The 20170-nt window shown below is 50.8% G+C and overlaps 1 protein-coding gene across 13 annotated transcripts in view; it reads left to right on the forward strand.

Annotated features, from left to right (window-relative positions):
• Pfkfb4 (6-phosphofructo-2-kinase/fructose-2,6-biphosphatase 4) overlaps positions 1-20170 on the forward strand; it is a 43108-nt gene that overhangs the window by 988 nt on the left and 21950 nt on the right. For 4 of the 13 annotated variants that reach the window (XR_010054021.1, XM_008766563.4, XM_039082018.2 and 1 more), the window contains exons 1-7: positions 1626-3257; positions 9956-10072; positions 10214-10310; positions 16420-16486; positions 18590-18664; positions 18981-19037; positions 19642-19763. Coding sequence is in view for 10 of the 13 variants with exons in the window: in XM_008766563.4 (XP_008764785.1) it covers positions 3161-3257; positions 9956-10072; positions 10214-10310; positions 16420-16486; positions 18590-18664; positions 18981-19037; positions 19642-19763 (632 nt within the window). In the remaining 3 variants the exon portion in view is untranslated. 13 annotated transcript variants of the gene reach the window in all.

Genomic DNA, 20170 nt, shown 5'->3' on the forward strand with positions numbered 1-20170 from the left:
TGTGCATTCATGTGGCGTGCTGAGGGCCCTGCATCTTTATGTTGTAAATGGTGACTTATTAGTACAGCCAGAACTAGGCAGAGGATACAGAGAGTGGGGAGAGTTTGACCCTCAAGAACTGAGGGTCGAGGACTTTGATAAAGTGTCTTCTATGAGGAGGTCCAGCGGTCAGTACATATGGTCCCCAGAGAGCCAGCCAGGGCCAGACCAGCTCATGGCAGAGAAGGTCTGAGCTAGCCATGTTCTTACCTGCATGCACACTAGCATCCAGACACGGCCTGTGCATGGGACAGGGTAACGGGTACACTTTGAGTTGCCCTCAAGAAGGAAAAGCTACGAGGGCTTTCTGAACACGAGACAGTAAAGGAGGTATAGGAGGTGAAGCTCTAAAGGCTGGGAGATGAGCCTGTGGGCTGGCTCTGTTATCTCGACTCCTCCCTCTCTCCATCCTCTGTTTCTTGCCTGAGAAATGAGGCGGTGAGAAGGGAGATGAGAAGTAGGACCTCAGAACAGACGTATAGACCCTGGCATGAGGAAGGTTGCCTAGGCTCCTGACGTTGACCTATGTCATCCTAGCTGGATATATGGACTTGAGAGGGTGTGTCTGGGTCAGCCGGGGGTGAGCTCAGAGGAGTAGGAGGTATAGAGCTACATTTCCTGCAAGCAGACTCAGACTGGGTGTGGAGATGGCTCTGCCCTGGTTATCAGTTCTTGAGTAATATTGAGTTCTGGGGAAGAAGTTACATGAGGCTGGTGAGGTGCTGGGTACCCGTGTGTGTTCAAAGCAGGAGCTGTGTGAGGAGTGACAGTGAGGTTTCAGCGGCCAACTGTGGCTCCAAGATGACCTTGGCCATGGCCAGGACACAGACAGGAGCAGAATGAGTGGCTGTGGAAAAGGAGGAGCTGCCGATGTTCCCTGTGGGTGTGCTCCGAGCCGCTCACTTCCCTCTGGGAATGGAGGGAGGATTCTGCAACAGGCATCGAGGTAGGAGGAAATGAATATCTGCCCGGAGCAGGGTAGTTCCCAAAATAAAGCTGCCACCAGGGAGGCCCCACATGGGTTTCTGAATTTTCTTTCCTGGTGCCGTGGTTAAGATGCCTTGGTCACAGCCCTTCTGTCTTTGCCAAACTCAGAAGAGTTGGTTTGAGACTTGGTGAACGGACCCAAAGCAGAGATGTGAGAGGAAGGGATGTTGGGCCAACTGTGAATGAGGTCAGCCTTGTTTCTCATGTCCCTAGCTTCTGGCTGGGCATATGTGAAGCAGGACACCTGCCAGGGGTTTGGTGGAGCACTTCACTAGAGGGTAAGTGAGATCGAGATTCAGGCCCCGTTGCTGGGGACCTGCACAGAAAATAGACAGTTCAGAGAGGCGGGGCTGGGCGGAAAGAAGAGGCCTGAGCTTTTTGGAGACTGGTGGTGGCCGAACGCAGAAGAGTGGCTTCCCCACACTGGCCCATGCTGGTCTACACTGGCCCTCATTGGCCTCTAAGGGGTCGTGTTCACTGGGGGTCACCTAGCTTCAGAACTCTTTCTTACTGTACCACTTTAGCCCTTAAGACTGAGCTACCTGGGCCTGGGCCTTTGCCCCAGTGTGCTTTCGAAGGCAGAGAGGGAGGTAATAAAATGAGAACACCTTCATGTTTTGTTTTGTTTAATTTTTTTTTAAAGATTTTATTTATTATATATAAGTACACTGTAGCTGTCTTCAGACACACCAGAAGAGGGCACCGGATCTCATTACAGATGGTTGTGAGCCACCATGTGGTTGCTGGGAATTGAACTCAGGACCTCAGGAAGAGCAGTCGGTGCTTTTTTTTTTTTTTTTTTTTTTTTCCGGAGCTGGGGACCGAACCCAGGGCCTTGCACTTCCTAGGCAAGCGCTCTGCCACTGAGCTAAATCCCCAGCCCCACAGTCGGTGCTCTTAACCACTGAGCCATCTCTCCAGCCCCCCACCTTCATGTTTTTAAAAAGATTTCTGAGACTGACACATTTAATCTGTACCCTCCATCTCGTAAAATGCTGATGTCTGCATCTCATTTTCCTGATGGAGACAGAAGCTCATTAAAAAAAAATTCATTATTAAAACGTTAATTGGGGCTGGGGGTGTAGCTTGCCTAGCAAGCACAAAGCCCTAGGTTCGATTCCCTGTATGAACGCTGTGGAAACAGTGGAACTTGGAAGGTGAAAGCAGGATGATCACAAGTTCAAGGTTGCTCAGCTATACACTGAGTTCCAGGGCAGCCTGGCTACGTGACACCCTGCCCTTCTTCTCCCCCAAAAGAAAGAAAAATCAAACAGCAACCAAATTATAATTGGTAAAAATATAAATCCTGGGAAGAAAAAAAATCCGAATACTGCTTAGTGAGTCCCCAAATAGCTTATTCATATATTTCAGAGATGTAGCCCAAGTTTCCCAGCAGCCATGCCAATACACGGTTGATTTTGAGATGTATTCTGTGTTTATGTCTCTAAGAGAAGGGAACTTTTTCTGCGTGGTTGAACAAGTTGTTCTTGTGGACCCGAGAAGTTTCGAGGGTAAAAGAAGCTGAGGAGGACCGGAGAAGGTCCAGGAGGGCGCAGAGGTGGTTGGCTGCCAGGACAGCAGGTCAGTCATTAGAGCCATTCAGAGAAAACTGCCGAGCTGGTCTAGACCAGCCGGCTCTAAGGATCACACAGGCCCCGCCCAGCCTCGTCGTACCCTTCTCACCAGGCGACTGTGAGGTCACATTTCTCAGGGAGTAGAGGCCACACAAACTTGGAAGCAAGGCTGTAGCGCCCTGGGCGGGACCATGAGTGGGGCCTATGCAAATAAGAGAAATCTGGTTGAGTGAGGTAAACTTCACATCCGGGGCGGGGCCTGCATAATCCGGGTGTCAAACGCAGTTGGTACTGAGCATGCGCTGTATCAGCACTGGCAACGACGGACAAGGCGTGCTTAGTCCAAAAGAGGAGATAAAAATTGGGCATGCGTACTCGTAGGCTAGTGCCTCTTTAGTTTGGGTGGAGCCTATTAGTACTGGGGCGGGCCTGCGAGAAGATTGACAAGAGTTGGAGCCGCTAGAGGGGGGGCGGGGCCGGAGGGGCGGGACCTCGGGTGGCCCGAGGTGGCCCGGTTGCTGGGTGAGAAGCAGCGTAGTCCGATTCATCCCAGCCTGGGGATGGCGTCCCCACGGGAACTGACCCAGAATCCCCTGAAGAAGATCTGGATGCCATACAGCAATGGGAGGCCCGCCCTGCACGCCAGCCAACGTGGTGGTAAGACGGGGTCCTCAAGGAGAGGAGAAGGGAGGTGCACCCGAATGGGTGGGTAGACGGCCTAGGCGAGGGTCTAGAGGGAAGAGCGGGAGACTGGTAGAGAAACAGGCACAGGTGAGGCTATTGTTGCTGGTGGGCGGAGTTGGGGACAGGTGAGCGGCTGGGAACAGGTGAGCTGGAGTGACCGGGGTGCTGTGACAGTGGTCAGCAGAAGTGTGGTGAAGTAGGAGTGGGGACAGATGTGAAGGGACATCTCAGTCTGTTGGAGACTGGGTCTGGCCACTATTACCTTAGGAAGGCACTGACCCAAGCTGTTTCCAGTGCCTGGGTACAGGAGAGGACTTCGTGGTCATGGCTCTTTTCTCTCTCCTGGCCACAGAGTGGGCTAGCCGGTAGTCTGGCTGGAAAATGAGTCGTGTAGCTCTAGACAAGGCAGTTGATCTCGCTGAGCTGAGGACTTCTGAAAGCCTGCCATGGACTGGTAGTCCTCAGGTACCCCTTGGTTTTAAAACCAAAGTTTTAGAGGAACTTCAGGGGAGTACAGTTGTCAGGACTGAGTCAGTGGGAACAGCACACCATACGGACCTACTCTGTGCCCCTGGACCTGGAAGCACCCACTTGAGTCAGGAGAGTCGAACATCATAAAACTATACTGAAATTTGTGAATTGCTAAGTGACTTACCTCTACTGGGATCCTGGGTGTTCTCATCCACTTCCTGGGTTTTTCTGTTTGTTCTTAAATGAGTCTGTAACTTTTTATTGACAGGGAAAAGAAAGAAATTGTTTTATAAGTAACTCAGATACTATAATGAGTTTGCAGCTTGGCAAAGACCTCAGGGAACATCCAGTACAACTGGTGGTACAGATATGGAAATTGGAGATCAGGCTGTTATGTGATGTACCAGGGTCTCCGTGCATTCCTGAAGGCTGCTGTGTATGATAAGGGAGGGGAGGGTCCTCTGGGCTTCGGTTGCCAAGGCTATCCCCAGGCCATGACTTTGACCATTACCATAATGAAGGGGGGGTGGGGAAGGTGTGTGTATATGATCACAACTTGGGTCCTGCCAGGATGCCCATGGTTCACAAGCAGCCTGTATTCCTGTGGGTGGTGGTTCTGACCGCAGTATGGGTACTGGTAGAGCCGTAGCTTTCCAGACACATTCTGAGTCCTCAGGGGCTGTGGATGCGATTGTCTGGCCAGCTTCCCAAAGGAAGCATTAAGGCAGAAACTCCTTGGCAGTCTTTGTTAGGACAATGGTCCAGACCAAGGGGTGGCTGCCCCTGTTACAGAAGGAAGGAGCAGGGTTCCTGGACTTTAGGGATAGTAACACCCAAGCCACATCCTGGACCAGCTGTGTGATCTTGAACAAGGAGCTAACCCTTAGACCTCAACCTAGGATGAGACCATTACCATTTTTGCCTCTAACAAGTGGAAAAGTGGAAGCAAGCCAGGCATGGTGGCACAAACATTTGACCCCAGCACTCAGGATGCAGAGGCAGGAGGATCTCTTAGAGTTTGAGACAGCCTGCTCTACATAGTGAGTTCCAGGGCTGTCAGGGCTTTGTGGAATGAGTGACCCTGTCTCAAAACAAACAAAAAAAAAAACAAAACAAACAAACAAAACACCAAAAAAACAAAAAACAGAAAGAGGAAAGAAAGAAAATTAGAATTGGATCTCAGGGTTAGGGACTGAGGTGTCAGCCTGTGTCAGCCCCTTCTATCTGCCCCCGAGGCAGGCCCTATACATGGTTCTCTAAGTTCTAAGTGTAGGATTGAAATGTGGCTCTTGTGCCATGTGGCTGTGGCACAGGTATTTAGTCCGAGGGAGGCAGAGGCAGGCAGATCTCTGAGTTCAAGGCCAGCCTGACTGTGAGTTCCGGGACAGCCAAGGCTACACTTTTCTGGGCAGGAGGTGACATGGCCAAAGATGAGGCTTGCAGATGTGTGCCCTAGCCAGGAGTCTCAGAGGTCACAGCACGCCCAGTCAGCCCCTCTGTCTGAACCCATGCAGCATTTTACCCTTTGCACAGTGACCTGGAGCCAGGTTGGAAGACTGCCAGGACAGTAAAGACCCTGGGGCAAGGAAGGATAACCTGACCACAGCACTTTCCGGGGAAGAAAGAAACTACCTACTTCTAGTTGGGGCTAGTGGTGGGTTTTCTCTGCTGTCTAGTTCTCAGCTCCTCGGGGTCTGGGGGCCAATTGACAAAGCCACATTCTCCAGCCTTGAACACCATAAGTAGTTGATAAAATTTGATACATATATAAAATCCAGAGCCACACCAATGTGCCTGGAAGCCATTAGTCCTCCTTACCATTAGAATCCCAGCTTAGACCTTTAGGAGGTCTAGGGAGATGGGACAAGGGATAAGGAACCCCAGTACCATGGCAGGTAGGACATTGGTTTTTTTGTTTGTTTGTTTTTATTTTTGAGAATGTAATAGACTGGGCTAGTGTTGACCTCATGGATGGTGGTCGTCTTGCCTCTGTCTGTCCGTCTTTTCTCTTTCTTTCTCTCTCTCTCTCTCTCTCTCTCTCTCTCTCTCTCTCTCTCTCTCTCTAAGTTTCCTATATTTATTTCCTTATTTTATGTGTTTGAGTATTTTGTTTTCATGTATGCCTGTGCACTATGTGTGTGTGTGTGTGTGTGTGTGTGTGTGTGTGTGTGTGTGATGTCTGTAAAGGACAGAAGAGAGCATCAGATCCTCTGGAACTGGAGTTATAGACCCTTGTGCTTCTCTGTGTGGGAATCAAACCCCAGTCCTCTGCAAGAGCAAGTGCTCTGTTGTTGAAAGAGAGCATTTCTCTGTTTAGCCCTAGCTGGCCTGGAACTCACTCCGTAGACCAGGCTGGCCTCAAACTCAGAGATCCGTCTACCTCTGCCTCCAGAGTGCTGGGTTAAAGAGACACGTGCATCGACACCAGGTTAAGAACAAGTGGTTTTAACAACCGTGCTATCCCTACAGCTCCCAGTCTTGTTTTTCTGATGGCTTCTTTTAGTGACAAGATGGCCTCAGGTGTGACAGGACTTGTGTGGATGCACACCCTGAGGGTCAACTTCTGTCCCCTGACTGGGACTGTCATGCATTGTTGCTTAATTTTGAAGAGTTCTTCCTTTCTCAGTCTAGCCAAGATGGTGGAAGCAGGTTTAACCGAAGTCTGCCTGGAATCCACCCCAGGTACTGTGGCTGTGCCTTTGGTGGGTGCCTGGAAATAGTCGGTCAGGCATGCACTCTCCCTTGCCACAAATGTCTCAGGCCTCTGGGCTCTGGGGCTCTGGGGCCTTCAGTAAATATATGAAAAGGGAAGCAGAGAGGCTGAGTTGACAGATCTTCTGACTTCCTTCTCTCTGCGTGTGGTGTTATGTGTGTTCTAAGTCTTGGCTACCAGATGTTGGAGTTTATGTGGGCCCAGAGCTTGGGTCTGACAGAATACCCTACCTTTTCCCATGGCTCTCAAGGCCTGCAGTGTCTCCCCTGGTTCTGCCCTTGTGTAAAATTTCTTCCCTCACGTGACTATCTCCACATCTTGCTGTCGTAGGCAGGGCTGTCACAAATGTTCTTGAACTTTGGTTTGCTTGATTCTTTGCTGGAGAGCTTATCTTGAGGAGCAGAGGTGATCACCAATTTATTACCTTGTTTTGTGTCCAGATCCAATCCGCTGCCCCGACTGCCCACCTTGGGTGTCGATGGGAGAGGGGAACAGGGACACGCAATGTCACCAGAGACTGTGGGAGGAGGCCCAGGTCTGCTCTGGGAAAATAGATGTTGTGCTGTCTAGTTTTTATGTCAACTTGACACAAGCTATAGTCATCTGAGAGGAGGGAACCTCAATTGAGAAACCGCCTCTGGAAAATCAGGCTGCAGGCAAGCCTGTAGGGCATTTGGGTTTTAGTGATTGACGGGAGAGGTCCCAGTCCATGGTGGGTGGAGCCATCCCTGGACTGGTGGTCCTGGGTGCTATAAGAAAACCGGTTGAGCAACCCATGGGGAGCAAGCCAGCAAACAGTACCCCTCCACGGCCTCTGCATCAGCTCCTGCCTCCAGGTTCCTGCTGTGTTGGAGTGCCTGTCCTGACTCCCTTCAGTGATGAACAGTGATATGGAGGTGTCAGTCAGATGAATTCTTTCCTCCCAAGATGCTTTTTGTCAAGTGTTCCATTGCAGCGACAGAAACTCTTAAGGCAGGTGTGCAGCATAGGTACAGTGCCTCAGTCTTGAAATCCTGAGTACCGTTCCTGAGGGAGCAATGGTATGTATGCGTGCACACGTGCATTTGTGCGTGCATGGGTAAGGGGCAGGCAGATGGATTGCCCCTGATAAATGGCTGATAAACTAATCTCTTTAAATTGTTTCAGGGCCCCTGGTCAGCCAGAGCAGGAATTGTGCAAATAACAGACTCCAGAAGCCTGCTGGGCCTGAGGAGGCAGGGCCTTGCCTAACTCCATTTCCTCTAACCTTAGCCAATACCGAGGTTATTCTGCAAGTGTCTTCCCTCTTGCTTCAGCTCTCGTCTCCTTTCCACCACCCTGGGGTTCAGTGTTTTGGTCACGTGCAGGAACGATGCTGCCCACATCCCAAGACCTAAGTGTAGTTGGGGCTGAAGTACACTTGTGTCTGTAGTCCGTCCAAGATGCTGCCAGGGCAAAGGGTACAGCTTCTCAAGAGCGCTCCATCTTTTCCATGGGGAAAGTGCTAAATCATGCTGGTGCGGGCAAGACTCAGAGTCCCCAGAAGGTGCCAGAATCAAAATAGTAACGGAGGCTTGCCTGATCACTGACACCAGGTAGAGCTGTCCCTGAGGTCTGTGTTCCAGAGAGACGGCTAAGGGGTTCCTTATAGTCTGGCAAGGAGGCATCTGCATGGGGAGAGGAGAGGCAGGGACAGCTCACCACGTCTGCTTAGCAGTCTGTCCTGTATGAGTTTTTGTTTTGGTTTGGTTTTCTCGTTTTCTTTTTTTTTTTTTTTTTTTTTTTTTTTGAGACAGACAGAGTTTCTTCGTGTAATAGCTCTGGCTGTCCCAGAACTCACTCTGTAGACCAGGTTGGCCTCAAACTCTGAAAGATCTTCCTGCTTCTGTCTCCTGAGTGCTGTGATTACTGGAGTGTGTCACCCTACTTGGCCATACCCTCTGTCCCTGGTCCTATTGGTGATGAAAAAGAAGGTTCCTGTGACTAGGGTGGGGTCGCCTTTGGTCACCTTGGAAGCCGAGCTGGGTCACAAGCACTCCTGCTGCTTGAGCATCAGTCCTAGGAGACGCCCTGGACGGGTCTCTCCCTCCCTCCAGCCTTGGCAGCTTCTCTGCTTGACACCTGGACTTGGTTACATGGGAAATGAGATGAGCGAATGAGCAGACTGTCGAGAGGACTGTCATCGTCGGGCTCTGCCTCTGTCCCGTGCGATCCTCACTTTGATGTACTTCTTGTTTCCCCATTCACAGTTACTGAGCGTCGGGGCTGGGCCAGGACCATGGCTCCGGCACTACAAGGGGTACCGTGGTTAAAGTCATTCCCTGGGAGAGATGCCAACAAGCTCTACCCCTCCTCCTCAGGTCCCAGTGGCACACAGAGGCACAGTTCCACAAGTTCAGTCTGAGAAGCCAGTGAGTTTTCTGGACCCCTTTACAGAGCATAGGTGAGGGGTCCTTCCATGGGTGTGGTTCTTACATACAACAGGCGGTAGAAAGCAGCTGAAGACTCAGGCAAGGGTCTCCCAACCCTACTCACCCCTCCACAGGGGGATACAAACCACAAACCCAGCCAGGATGATGCCTTTGCCAAGGGCTCAGTTGGTGGCAGTCAGGAATAACCGCTACCCCAAGGGATCAGTCCAGAGATGGTAGTCATTAGTGAGGTGACCAAGTAGAGGGTTAAAATGCCCCAAGTTCATGTGGAAGTGCTCTTGGGAAAGGACTTGTTGAAGAGAGACCTTTAGGCCAGAGGTTTGAAGAGAGAGAGAGAGAAAACAAACCTTACCACCAGGAGTCCACAGTGGAGCTGGCACATTATTAAATGGAGGTGGCTGGAGATTAGGGTAGGGATTCCTGCATGAGAGGGGCAGGCTTTGGCTCCACCCTTTGGGCAGTGGACAGTGTCAGGCTGCTGGCCTGAGCCTCATACACTGGTGTGTGCTTTGTGAGGTTCCGGAGCCCATGCTGTCTTGGAAACAGAGCACATGTCAGCCTAAGACCGGCCCCGGGGGTTCTAAGAGAGCTGGCTGTGCCTGGAGGCCAGGGAAGTACAGCTGGTACCAATGCTGTGCCCTGAGGCTGACACCACGAGGACGAGAGGGAGACTCTGCGATCCAGCAGCCTGTGGCAGTGTGCCTGAACCAGTGCTCTCCTTGTCCCTGTGACAAAATACCTTAAGGAAGGAGATGTTTTTTCTGGCTCACTCAAGGCGACAGAGCATCATGGGAAGGAAGTTGTGTGGCAGAAGCTTGGGGTGGCTGGTGACATCGCAGCCACAGCGAGGAAGCAGAGAGATGGGTGGATGGTGTTGCCCATATTTCTTCGGGTTTCTTTGCTTTCAGTCCAGGACCCTTGATGGTGCTGCCTACATTTAAGACAGACCTTCCCACCTCAGTTAACCCAATAGAAACTCCCTCAGAGACAAACCCAGACATTTGTTTCCATGGTGACTGTGAATCCCACCAAGGTGTACATCCACATTAACCGTCCCAGTGCTGCTTGTCTTCCAGTCTGCATGACCAACTGCCCGACACTCATCGTCATGGTGGGCCTGCCAGCCAGGGGCAAGACCTACATTTCTAAGAAGCTGACCCGGTACCTCAACTGGATTGGCGTGCCTACTCGGGGTGAGGCTCCAAGGGCATCTTAGGGAACTATTGAGGGAGGGGAAGAGAGGCCCGGGCAGTGTTCAGGGTCCAGGGAAGAGTCCTGGCCAGGGGTTGTAGGGTTGCTGACCTGTGAAAGCTGAGTCTCTCCTTCCCCCTCAGAATTCAACGTGGGTCAGTATCGCCGGGACATGGTCAAGACATACAAATCTTTTGAGTTCTTCCTCCCAGACAATGAAGAGGGCCTGAAAATCAGGAAGTAAGTGAGGTGGGGGGCTGGTGGGGGGGGCACAGCTGATGGGGCCGGCTCGATGCTGTATGACAGGGACAGTGCCTTTTTTTTTTGAGACAGATTCTCACTCTGTTGCCCCAGCTGCCCTGGAGCCACAGAGATCTGCCTGCTTCTGTCTCTAGAGTACTGGGATTGAAGTGTGTGCCTCCACTCCCAGCTCTAGGTCTGGCTCTTAACCTCTCAGCTTGTAGAAAGGTTGGCATGTAATAGGTTTAGGGAGACGTTGTGTATAGCCTCCTGATGGCCATCTCTGCCCTGCCCCAGTGCTAAGGACCTTTGGTAAGGACATTCCATGGGAAGGAAGGATGGAGCTTCAGGGAGAGGAAAGGCTTACCCAGGACACGCCAGGGACCATCGCTTGTCTATGCCAGGCTACCCGAGAAGATGCATGTTATTTCTTCTCTGCCCCAGGATAGGCACTCTCATGAGTACTGGAGAATGTTTGCCCTGTGCTCGACATGCTCTTGGCATGTGCAGCTAGGCCTTGATCTTAGTTTACCACAGTTTGGATGCTGTGGAGCAAGTAGTTGACGCTCATGAGACAGACATTTGTTTATGATCTCTGTTCCCCTCCCTATTCAGACTGGACTCTTTGAGGAGTGACGACATACATGCCCTTCTTGGATCACATACCTTTGATCCCATCACTTGGAAAACGGATGCAGACACATCTCTCTGAGTTCAGGGACAGCCTGGTCTGTGTAGTGAGTCCCAGGTAGCCAGAGCTCCTTAGTGAGAGCTGTCTCCAAATAATAATAGGAGTAAGCGTTGTCCTATCTTCATGTCTGCCACTGTGCTAAGACACTAGGCAGAAACACCCCAGAGAAAGCTCAGGGGAGGAAGGCACGTTTGGCTCACTCTTCCAGATTTCAGCCCACTGAGACAGGTCAAGGCAGGACGCCGAAGCAGCTAGTCATACCCACAGCTCAGAACCGAGAGGTGATAAGTACATTCGTGCCCGCCTGCCTGCCCTGCTTGGTTTTCACTCTTAAATACGGTTCAGGGACCAGGTCACCATAGGGTGTCACCCACATGTTCAAGACCGGTTTTCTCACCTTTGTTAACCTAATTAAAAAAAAAAAAATCAAGGGCTAGAGAGATGGTTCAGTGGTTAAGGACACTGCTCTACCACAGGACCCAGGTTCAATTCCCAGCACCCACGTGGCAGCTCATAACTCTCTGGAACTCCAGTCCCAGGGGACCTGACACCCTCACACAGGCATAAAATACAGACAAACCACCAGTGCACATAAAAATAAATGAATCTTTAAAAAAAAAAAGTCGGGTTGGGGATTTAGCTCAGTGGTAGAGCGCTTGCCTAGGAAGCGCAAGGCCCTGGGTTCGGTCCCCAGCTCCGAAAAAAAAAGAACCAAAAAAAAAAAAAAAAAAAAAAAAGTCCCTCATAGACACGCTCACGGGCCCACCTGATGCAGACAGTCTGTCATGGAGAGTTTTTCCAGGTGATTCTAAGACTATCAACCTGACAGTTACTAACCACCACAAGCCTCTTGTCAGCTACAGTGGCAGACTTGCGCACCCCCCCACCCCCGCACCCCACCCCCCAACCCCCGCCATCATGGTAGGTCAGTAGTAGTGACTTCCTCAAATCAAGCCCAGCCTCACATTTACTGACCTGGAACTGCCACCAGGGGCCCTAGGCTACCTATTCTCTCTATGGCCACCAGGGTGCAGGAGCTTCCCGCTGGGCACTTGAACCTGCTTCCTTTGTTCTTGCGTCATAGGGGTGAGGCCAGGTAAATCATCCAGAAGGGGAAACTGACATTTAGGTAAGACTAGAGGCTAGGAGATGTATTGATATTTGGACCTACTGTGGCTCACAGGGCCCAGGAGTCTCATACACTTCTGTATAGGTTACTTCACATTTGAAGTAGCTGAGTACTTTTGAACCTAAGTCTATCTACTGCATAGATACTGTCCATCCCTGTTGAGTTTGACGGTCCATGCCTACAGTCCCAGCACTTGGAAGGTGAAGGCAGGAAGGTCAGGTTCAAGGTTAGCAGTTCATTACATAGTTCAAGACCAGCTTGGGCAGCATGAGACCATGTCTGAAAAGACCAAAAACCAATCAATCAATCAAACAAAACAATAGAAACAACAAAACCTTCCCGTCATCCGTCACTCAGATATCTTATGGTTAGTGAAGCAAAGAACGTGTCAGGTGCAAAGTCCAAAGCATGGCCGAGGTGTGGGCCCGTTTGCCAGATGGTGCCTTCCCATACGTGGAGTCTGCGCTTAGACAGGGACAGCACTGTGAATGTAGTGTTTGTGGTGTTGGTGTCCCCATCTGCCAGCAGTTTCCCTGGGGTTCCTGAAGGGCAGCGTAAGGGGAATAATTCAAACAGAGAAACGCAGACCGAGGAGGGAGGAAGCAGCCCAAGGTCACCTGCTGGAACAGAGGAGCGTGTGGTAGAGGGCGGGACTGGCATTCCTGTTGTCTTTTGTTCTACACCTAAGGCTTGAGTCTAGCCACTGGGCCACAGGGCCAACTTCCAGGGACCATCCCAAATTTTCCTCTAAGGAACTAGAAAAATAAAAGGACCAGAAATAGTTTTTATTTTGTTCTGGTTTTTGTTGTTGTTGTTGTTTGCAGTACTAAGCATTGAACCCAGGCCTTGTTGATGATAGAATGGCCTCACCCCCAACCCAGGCAGAAGGAATTTTTGTTCTGTTTTGAGGTAGATGCCGAGATGGAGCTCAGGCTGGCCTTGAACTTGCTACATAGCCAGGAATGACTTTGAACTTCTGATTCTCTTGTCTCCACCTTGCAAGTGCTGGGATTACAGGCATTTGCCACTGTGTGATGGGACCAGAAGTCTTAAAAACGGGACGCGTGAGCAGAAAGGGCTACTTTCCTAGCCACACACCCACTGCTGAGGTCTCAAAGGCTATCGAGCATTCAGATAGAGGGAACCACACAAGAGGAAGGTGTAGGCAAGCACGTGCAGGTTCACATGAGCGTCTGTAGGGCACAGGCACACACATCCCACCAGCCACGTTCATAGTGCGTTTTCTTACCACACACGAGCTCTCTGTGTATACCATGGGTACCACATAGCCTCATGTGCATACTTTATATGCACATATCTACGTACACATAAGCCTACATACCGTATGTGCACATGGGTGTGTTCACATGCACACACAACCATACATACATATGTAATTATACTGTCTGTGAGAGTGTGCATGCACACATGGGAATTTTCTCTTGGACTCATTCTTTTTTTTTATAGTATGGAATAGAGTTTATTTAGGGCATGGGAAGGGGAGTCGAGGAGGGAGAAGAGACAGGGGTGTGTGGGGCGAGGAGAGGCTGGCTATGAACATGTGGAGAGAGAGGGAAAAGGGGAATGGGGAGAGAAGGGGCAGAGAGGGTACAAAAGGGTAAGAGATTAAGAGAGTGAGCGCTTGGGCTCATTCTTGAGTGTGTGTTACTGAGTTACACACGTGCTCAGTCTTTGTTTACATCTGCATACCAAGCACACTTAGATCCTAAGAATACCTTCAGGTCTTTCAGTTTGCCGGGACGCATGGCTAAGGTTCAGTACAGCAAGCTGATAGGAAGAAAGGCAAGGTGTGAAGTCGACAGGAACCAGCATGTGAGCCATCTCCTTGGGAGTCCCACAGGATGCCCTCAGTTCACACACACCGACAGACTGGCAAGCGTGAGCACAGTACATTCATACAGGCCTGCCCAGACTCAGACATGCAAGCACAAGTGTGTCTGCACACTCATCCGTGAGTGTACACACAGGCCCCCAAGGTGTTCTCCTGGTGTTTCCTTTGGGGCCCTGGGGTTCCTCCTCCACAGTAGATCATAATCAGAACAACTCACAAAGCTTAACGCAGAGCGTGCTGATCTGCAGCAGGGAGTAAAATGAACCAAAATGGGCCAAAGAAAACACTTTTTAAAAACCTTTTTTTACCTTTTATTATATATAAATATGCGTGTTGTGACCTTGTGTATGTCTGTGCACTACATGTGTGCCTGGTGTCCTCTGATGTCAGAAGAGGGTGCTGGATTCCCTGAACCGGAGTTAATGATGGTTGCAAACTGCTCTGTGGATGCTGGAATTGAACCTGGGGCGTCTGAAAGAGCAGCAAGTGCTCTTAACCACTGAACCATCACTCTAGCCCCTTAAACACCTTTTTTAGAGATTAAATTTTTCTTTCATTTTATTACTTTTGTATGTGTCCGAGTGTTTCTTCGGCATGTGTATCTGCATGCCATGCCCTCAGAAACCAGAAGAGGGCGCCATAGTCCACAGAATTGGATGTGGGTGCTGGGATTTGAACTTGTTCCCTGGAACAGTAGCCAGTGTTCTGAACCCCTGAGCCATTTCTCTATCCCCCTAAAGATTTGCTTTAATGTCTGTCCACTCATCTGTCTGTTAGTTTATCTATTTTTTTTTGAGGCAGGAATTCTCTGTGTAACAGCTATGGCTGTACTTTGTAGACTAACTCGCAGAAATCCACCTGCCTCTTCTTCCCAAGTGCTGGGATTAAAGGCATGTGCCACCACCCCCTGGCTTTCTTTTAATTTTTAAATCTCTCTGTCTTTCTGTCTCTCTCTCTCTCTCTCTCTCTCTCTCTTTCTCTCTCTCTGTGTGTGTGTGTGTGTGTGTGTGTGTGTGTGTGTGTATACACATGCCACATACATACAAGTATACAGGAACCAGAAGAGACATGGTATCCTCCGGTGTTAGAGTTTCTTACCCATTGTCTGATGGCTGCTAGGAACTGAACTTATGTCCTTTAAAAGCACTGAAGTTGCCATTCACCACTGAGCCCTCTCTGCAACTCCCAGAGGAAAGCTCTTTGCAGTTGAAAGCCCTACAGAGCACAGGGGATCACTAGGAGGAACAAGGGCACAGCTGCCTAGTGGCCTGGCTCCACAGTGACATCCATGCAGTATAGTTCTTTGACATTGACACACGGCAGGTGGGGGCAGGGGTGGGGCAGGGGTGGGGTTTGGGGCCAGGGTGGGGATTACGTGCACATCCCTGAGATCACAGATGGGAGATCTAGCACTATCCTATGCCAGTAAGTGAGGAGCGTGGGAGGGCCTGCCTGGAATGTGCACTGCCCTGGGTTCCATCTCTAGCACTGCTTGTTTTAAAAAGGGAGGATGTCTTAGGTAGAAAGTAAAAGCACAACACTCGAGAGGCAGAGGCAGGTGGAGCTCTGTGAGTTCAAGGCCAGCTTGGTCTATGTAGCAAGCTCCAGGCCACTCTGTGCTAAATAGCGAGACCTGCCTCAAGCAAAGCAAAGAAAAGGTAGCTTTGTTTCTCCAGACCTTTAGGAGAAGTGGGTGAAGCGGGAGCGGCCCCACATGTGGCATTTTATAGCAAGTGAGGCATCTGTGCGTGATCACTTGTGCGTGATCACCCAGGTCAGAGCTGAACGTGCACATTACTGTGCCAGAGACCGAGAGGACAGCGCCCTGCTCCATTAGGGAGTGGTTTGTGGAGTTCTGTCTTCCAGGACATATGCAGCCATTGTGTCCTTCCTTGCTACCCTCAGCCTGGCACAGGGAATGTCTGACTGGAAAGCATTTACCTCGGGGTTGGAGAGATGGCCCCATGGTTAAGAGCACTGGCTGCTCTTGCAGAGAACCTGGGTTCAAGTCTCAGCACCCACATAGTGGTTCACAGCCACCTGTGACTCCAGTTCTGAGGGATCCAGCACCCCCTTTTGACCTCTGAGGGCACCAGGCACACACACATGGTGTATATACATCATGCAGGCAAAACACTCATATACGCAAAATAAAATAACCAAACATAAATTAATTAATTCAGGAAAAGAACTGATCTTGGTAATTATAGACCACACATGACATTTAGGAGTCATGACCGTGGCAGAGTGGCAGCAGGTCCACGATAAGATGACCAAGGAAAGTAGCGTTCAGAAAACCTGACACCCAGGAACACAGCCGATGAAAGCCACGTGCTGAGGGTTGAAAGGGGAGGAGGCCTAAGGGCTGTCCCCTTCCCTGTCCGTGGTAGGGTTAAAGGTCTGATGCTAGGCTCACTCTGTGTTTTCTCTCCTGAAGGCAGTGTGCCTTGGCAGCCCTCAATGACGTCCGGAAGTTCCTCAGTGAGGAGGGGGGACACGTGGCGGTAAGTATGACACCCTAGAAACAGCCAAGAGTGAGACATAGGATCCGTCACCACCACCTTATGCTCCGTCTGCTCATCAGACACCTGGAAGGGAAGCGGGGTGGGATGGGTGTGCCCCTGTGTGCCTGAGGGTTCCAGCCAGGGAAGAAGCATACAGAAGGAAGTGTCTGGGCCTGTCGTTTCCCCTCAACTTGCAGCTACATTTAACTCTGCAGCTCCTCCTTAGAGAAGTCAGCACCAGCAGTAGCATACCTCAGTCTTCCACACATAAACTTCTGGTTTAGGGAGCCCTGCCCACATAGTTTACCATTCCAGAAAGCAGCTAAGGCCTGGCAAGGGAATTCTACCAGAATAATGAGCCCTGCAGTTAGATGAGCTGGGCTGTCTGTGAGGAAGGGCTCTCCCAGCCCTGTGTATCTCATCCCTCCCACTTTCCCCTTGGAGCTGTGCCTCGTGAAGCTCTCTAACCCTGCTCCAGCCTGTATCCATTGCCTGTGGCACAGTAGTCACTGTGTGGACACCCTTCTTCTCTGCTGGGAAAAGTAGCTGCCCTGTAACCCAGGCCCCCTTCCTTCCCTTTGCTTTGCTGACCTGTTTGTTTTACTGAAGTGAATCCCACAGATAACATTTTCTTCAGTTGAGGGGGAAAGGTGTAGCTCAGAGTGCTGGCCTAGCAGGCGTGACATCTGGGGTCTGACCTCCAGCACAGAATGAACTGAGTGTGGGTTGGCCTGCAGTTCCAGTGCTGCAGAGGTAGACAGGAGGCTCGGAGCATCCTCGTCTGTACAAGGAGCTGTGGGCCAACCTGGGATGCACGAGAACCTATGTCTAAACAACAGAAAAGTGCTTGGGAAATACCGGGGGTGAGGCCTTGCCTAGCAGAGACGTCCTGTTGTTTGGTTGGTCAGTTGGTTGGTTGGTTGATTAAAAAACAAAGACAAAAACAAAACAGGGTTTCTCTGTTTAGCCTTGGCTGTCCTGGAACTCATTACATAGACCAGACTGACCTTGAAATCAGAGATCAGCCTGCCCATGCCTCCTAAGAGCTTGAATTAAAGGCGTGTGCCATCATGACTGGCTCATAGTTTACCGACCAGGCTGATCTGCCTGCCTCTGCCTTCCAATTGCTGGGATAAAAGGTGTGCACCATGGGGTTGGGGATTTAGCTCAGTGGTAGAGCGCTTGCCTAGGAAGCGCAAGGCCCTGGGTTCGGTCCCCAGCTCCGAAAAAAAGAACAAAAAAAAAAAAAAAAAAAAAAAAAAAAGTGTGCACCACTACCACCAGTCAACATTTCTCTTTCCTGTGTGTGAGTGTGCAAGTGTGCCACACACAAGTCCAGGGCTCAGAGGGCAACTCGCAGGGGTTGAATGTGGGTCCTCTGGCTTGGCTATTCTCTCTCTCTCTCTCTCTCTCTCTCTCTCTCTCTCTCTCTCTCTGTGTGTGTGTGTGTGTGTAATGAAAAATATGTAATAAAGAAAAGATGTATCATTATTAGGTGTGGTGGCACATACTTGTAATCTCAGCATTTGAGAAGCACAGGCAGGGGGATTGCTGCAAGTTTGAGGCCAGTCTGTCCTACACAGTATGTTTAAAGCCAGCCAGGACTACATAGTAAGATTCTGTCTCAGCCCCTCACAAAAGAGGTTTAGCTCAGTTTTTAGGCTAAAAATTCCAGACTGGGCATCTCCCCACCCCCAAGCCTGTGTTAAGGATCTTACTAACATCATGGCAGAGCTACTGCGGAAGGAAAAGATCACACTGGAGATAGGAAAGCACGGAGCTGGGCAGGCCAGACTCGTATCTGTCTCTCTTGGGAGAACTTGAACATGGACCTTAGGAGAAAAACCATATCCAAATCGTAGTGCCAGGCCTAACTGGTTTTGCTAGGTTTGGCTGGTCACATTTGAATCGAGCATCTGTTGTATGCAGAACACTGCTGAGTACACTCCTCTGTGCGAGTCTGTGGAAGACAGGCCAGACTTCAGCCTAGGCAGCAGGTATCCTGGAGAGAAGCCCAGTCTCCAGAGAATGTCTGGGCTGCAGCCTTGGGCAGACTTTTACTTCCTAGGCCAGAGTCCTGAACTCACCCCAGTTTGGTCCTAGGTTTTTGATGCTACCAATACCACCCGAGAACGGAGAGCGATGATCTTTAACTTTGGAGAACAGAATGGCTATAAGGTGAGATCTTCTGGGCACCCCTTCTTAGCTGAGTTGTTGCCTCTCTGGATGCTTGGAGTCTCCCTTTGTGGCTTCCTGTGGTTTGTGAGCATTGGGGTTGGGTGGCTGAGTGGTGTGAGAGGGAGGTGTAGTTTCCTCTCCTGGAACTTGCTTCCCAGGGCTGTAGTGGGGGAGCCCAGGATACAGTGACACCTCCATTAGCTGCATGATGCTTGAGCTTGGTCAGCATGGCGGTGGGTAGACGGGAGAGACCAGGGAAACGCAGATCACTAACCGTCTCTGTGGTCCTGCCCCTGCTTCTTCCGGCCTGCTGTAGACCTTCTTTGTTGAATCTATCTGTGTGGATCCTGAGGTCATTGCTGCCAACATCGTGGTGAGCAGTACATCTGACTTCCTTGGGGACAGTAATGAGACCGGTGCCATGTGACAGTGAGGTCCCTTTCCCAGTTTGGGCTGGTACTTGGACTGACCTTCCATGATCTTGAATTTTGTGGGAATGGGGAGGTAGGTGAGCCTGGAGTCCTGAGGGCCACTTGTCCACAGGGCTGTGTGCCTCCTGGGCCTTCGTTCTGGCTCCCTTCGCATTCCTTGGTCCCTTCCCCACCCCCACAGTCCCTGCACAGCAGAGAGGCACCTCAGCCAGGGGTGGGCTGGGTTTCTATTTAAGGGTTTGTTTCCCGGTCCCACCCTTAGTCCTTGTTTATCTAGAATGGCCATATAGGTTTGAAAGATAATTTAGGAGAAAGAGCCCTAGCCTTCCCACTGAGCCACAGGGTGAAAGGCTAACTCAGACACAAAAGCTTCGAGAGCATTCCTGACAGGAGCAGTCCCCAGCTCAGTTCCAGCCTCATGAGGCCCCCTAGCCCTGGCCTGGCCTGGCCTGGCTTCCCTGACCCCCGCCTAGCTGTGCGCTCGCTTTCTGGCTCTGCCTGGACTCCAGCCCTGATGGCTTCTTACTCTGTGCCCGGCTCCGACAGCAAGTGAAGCTGGGCAGCCCTGACTATGTGAACCGGGACAGCGACGAAGCCACTGAGGACTTCATGAGGCGCATTGAATGCTATGAAAACTCCTATGAGTCTCTGGATGAAGAACAGGACAGGTGGGTAAGAGAGCACCACGGCCTGCAGAGGCACTGAGGGGGTGGGGAGAGTCCACTTGGCCACCTCACTGTGGCTCCCTGCGGTGGTCGTTTAAGGGTGGTGGCCCCTCGGGGAAGCACACCAGAAGGCCGATGTGGTCTGACCTCTTTTGATTCTTTCCCTGGAGCAGAAATGGTTGGCCAGAGGTGACTTACAGAACATCCATTATCTCCTGTTGAACTCTCTGGGCAGGACTTTCTCCTGTCCCACCATAAAACCAAACCTAATCTCTATGTTTGCAAACACTTCTTGCCCTTCTTTTATTGTACAGTTAGGGAAGTGAATGGGAGCTCCCCATCCTATGAGCAGCAGTCGGAGGCCAATGCTTGTCAGTCCATCTGCCTCCCTCTGGGATTGAAGTGCAAGC

Source organism: Rattus norvegicus, chromosome 8 (assembly GCF_036323735.1).
Source record: "Rattus norvegicus strain BN/NHsdMcwi chromosome 8, GRCr8, whole genome shotgun sequence".
Classification (NCBI taxonomy): domain Eukaryota; kingdom Metazoa; phylum Chordata; class Mammalia; order Rodentia; family Muridae; genus Rattus; species Rattus norvegicus.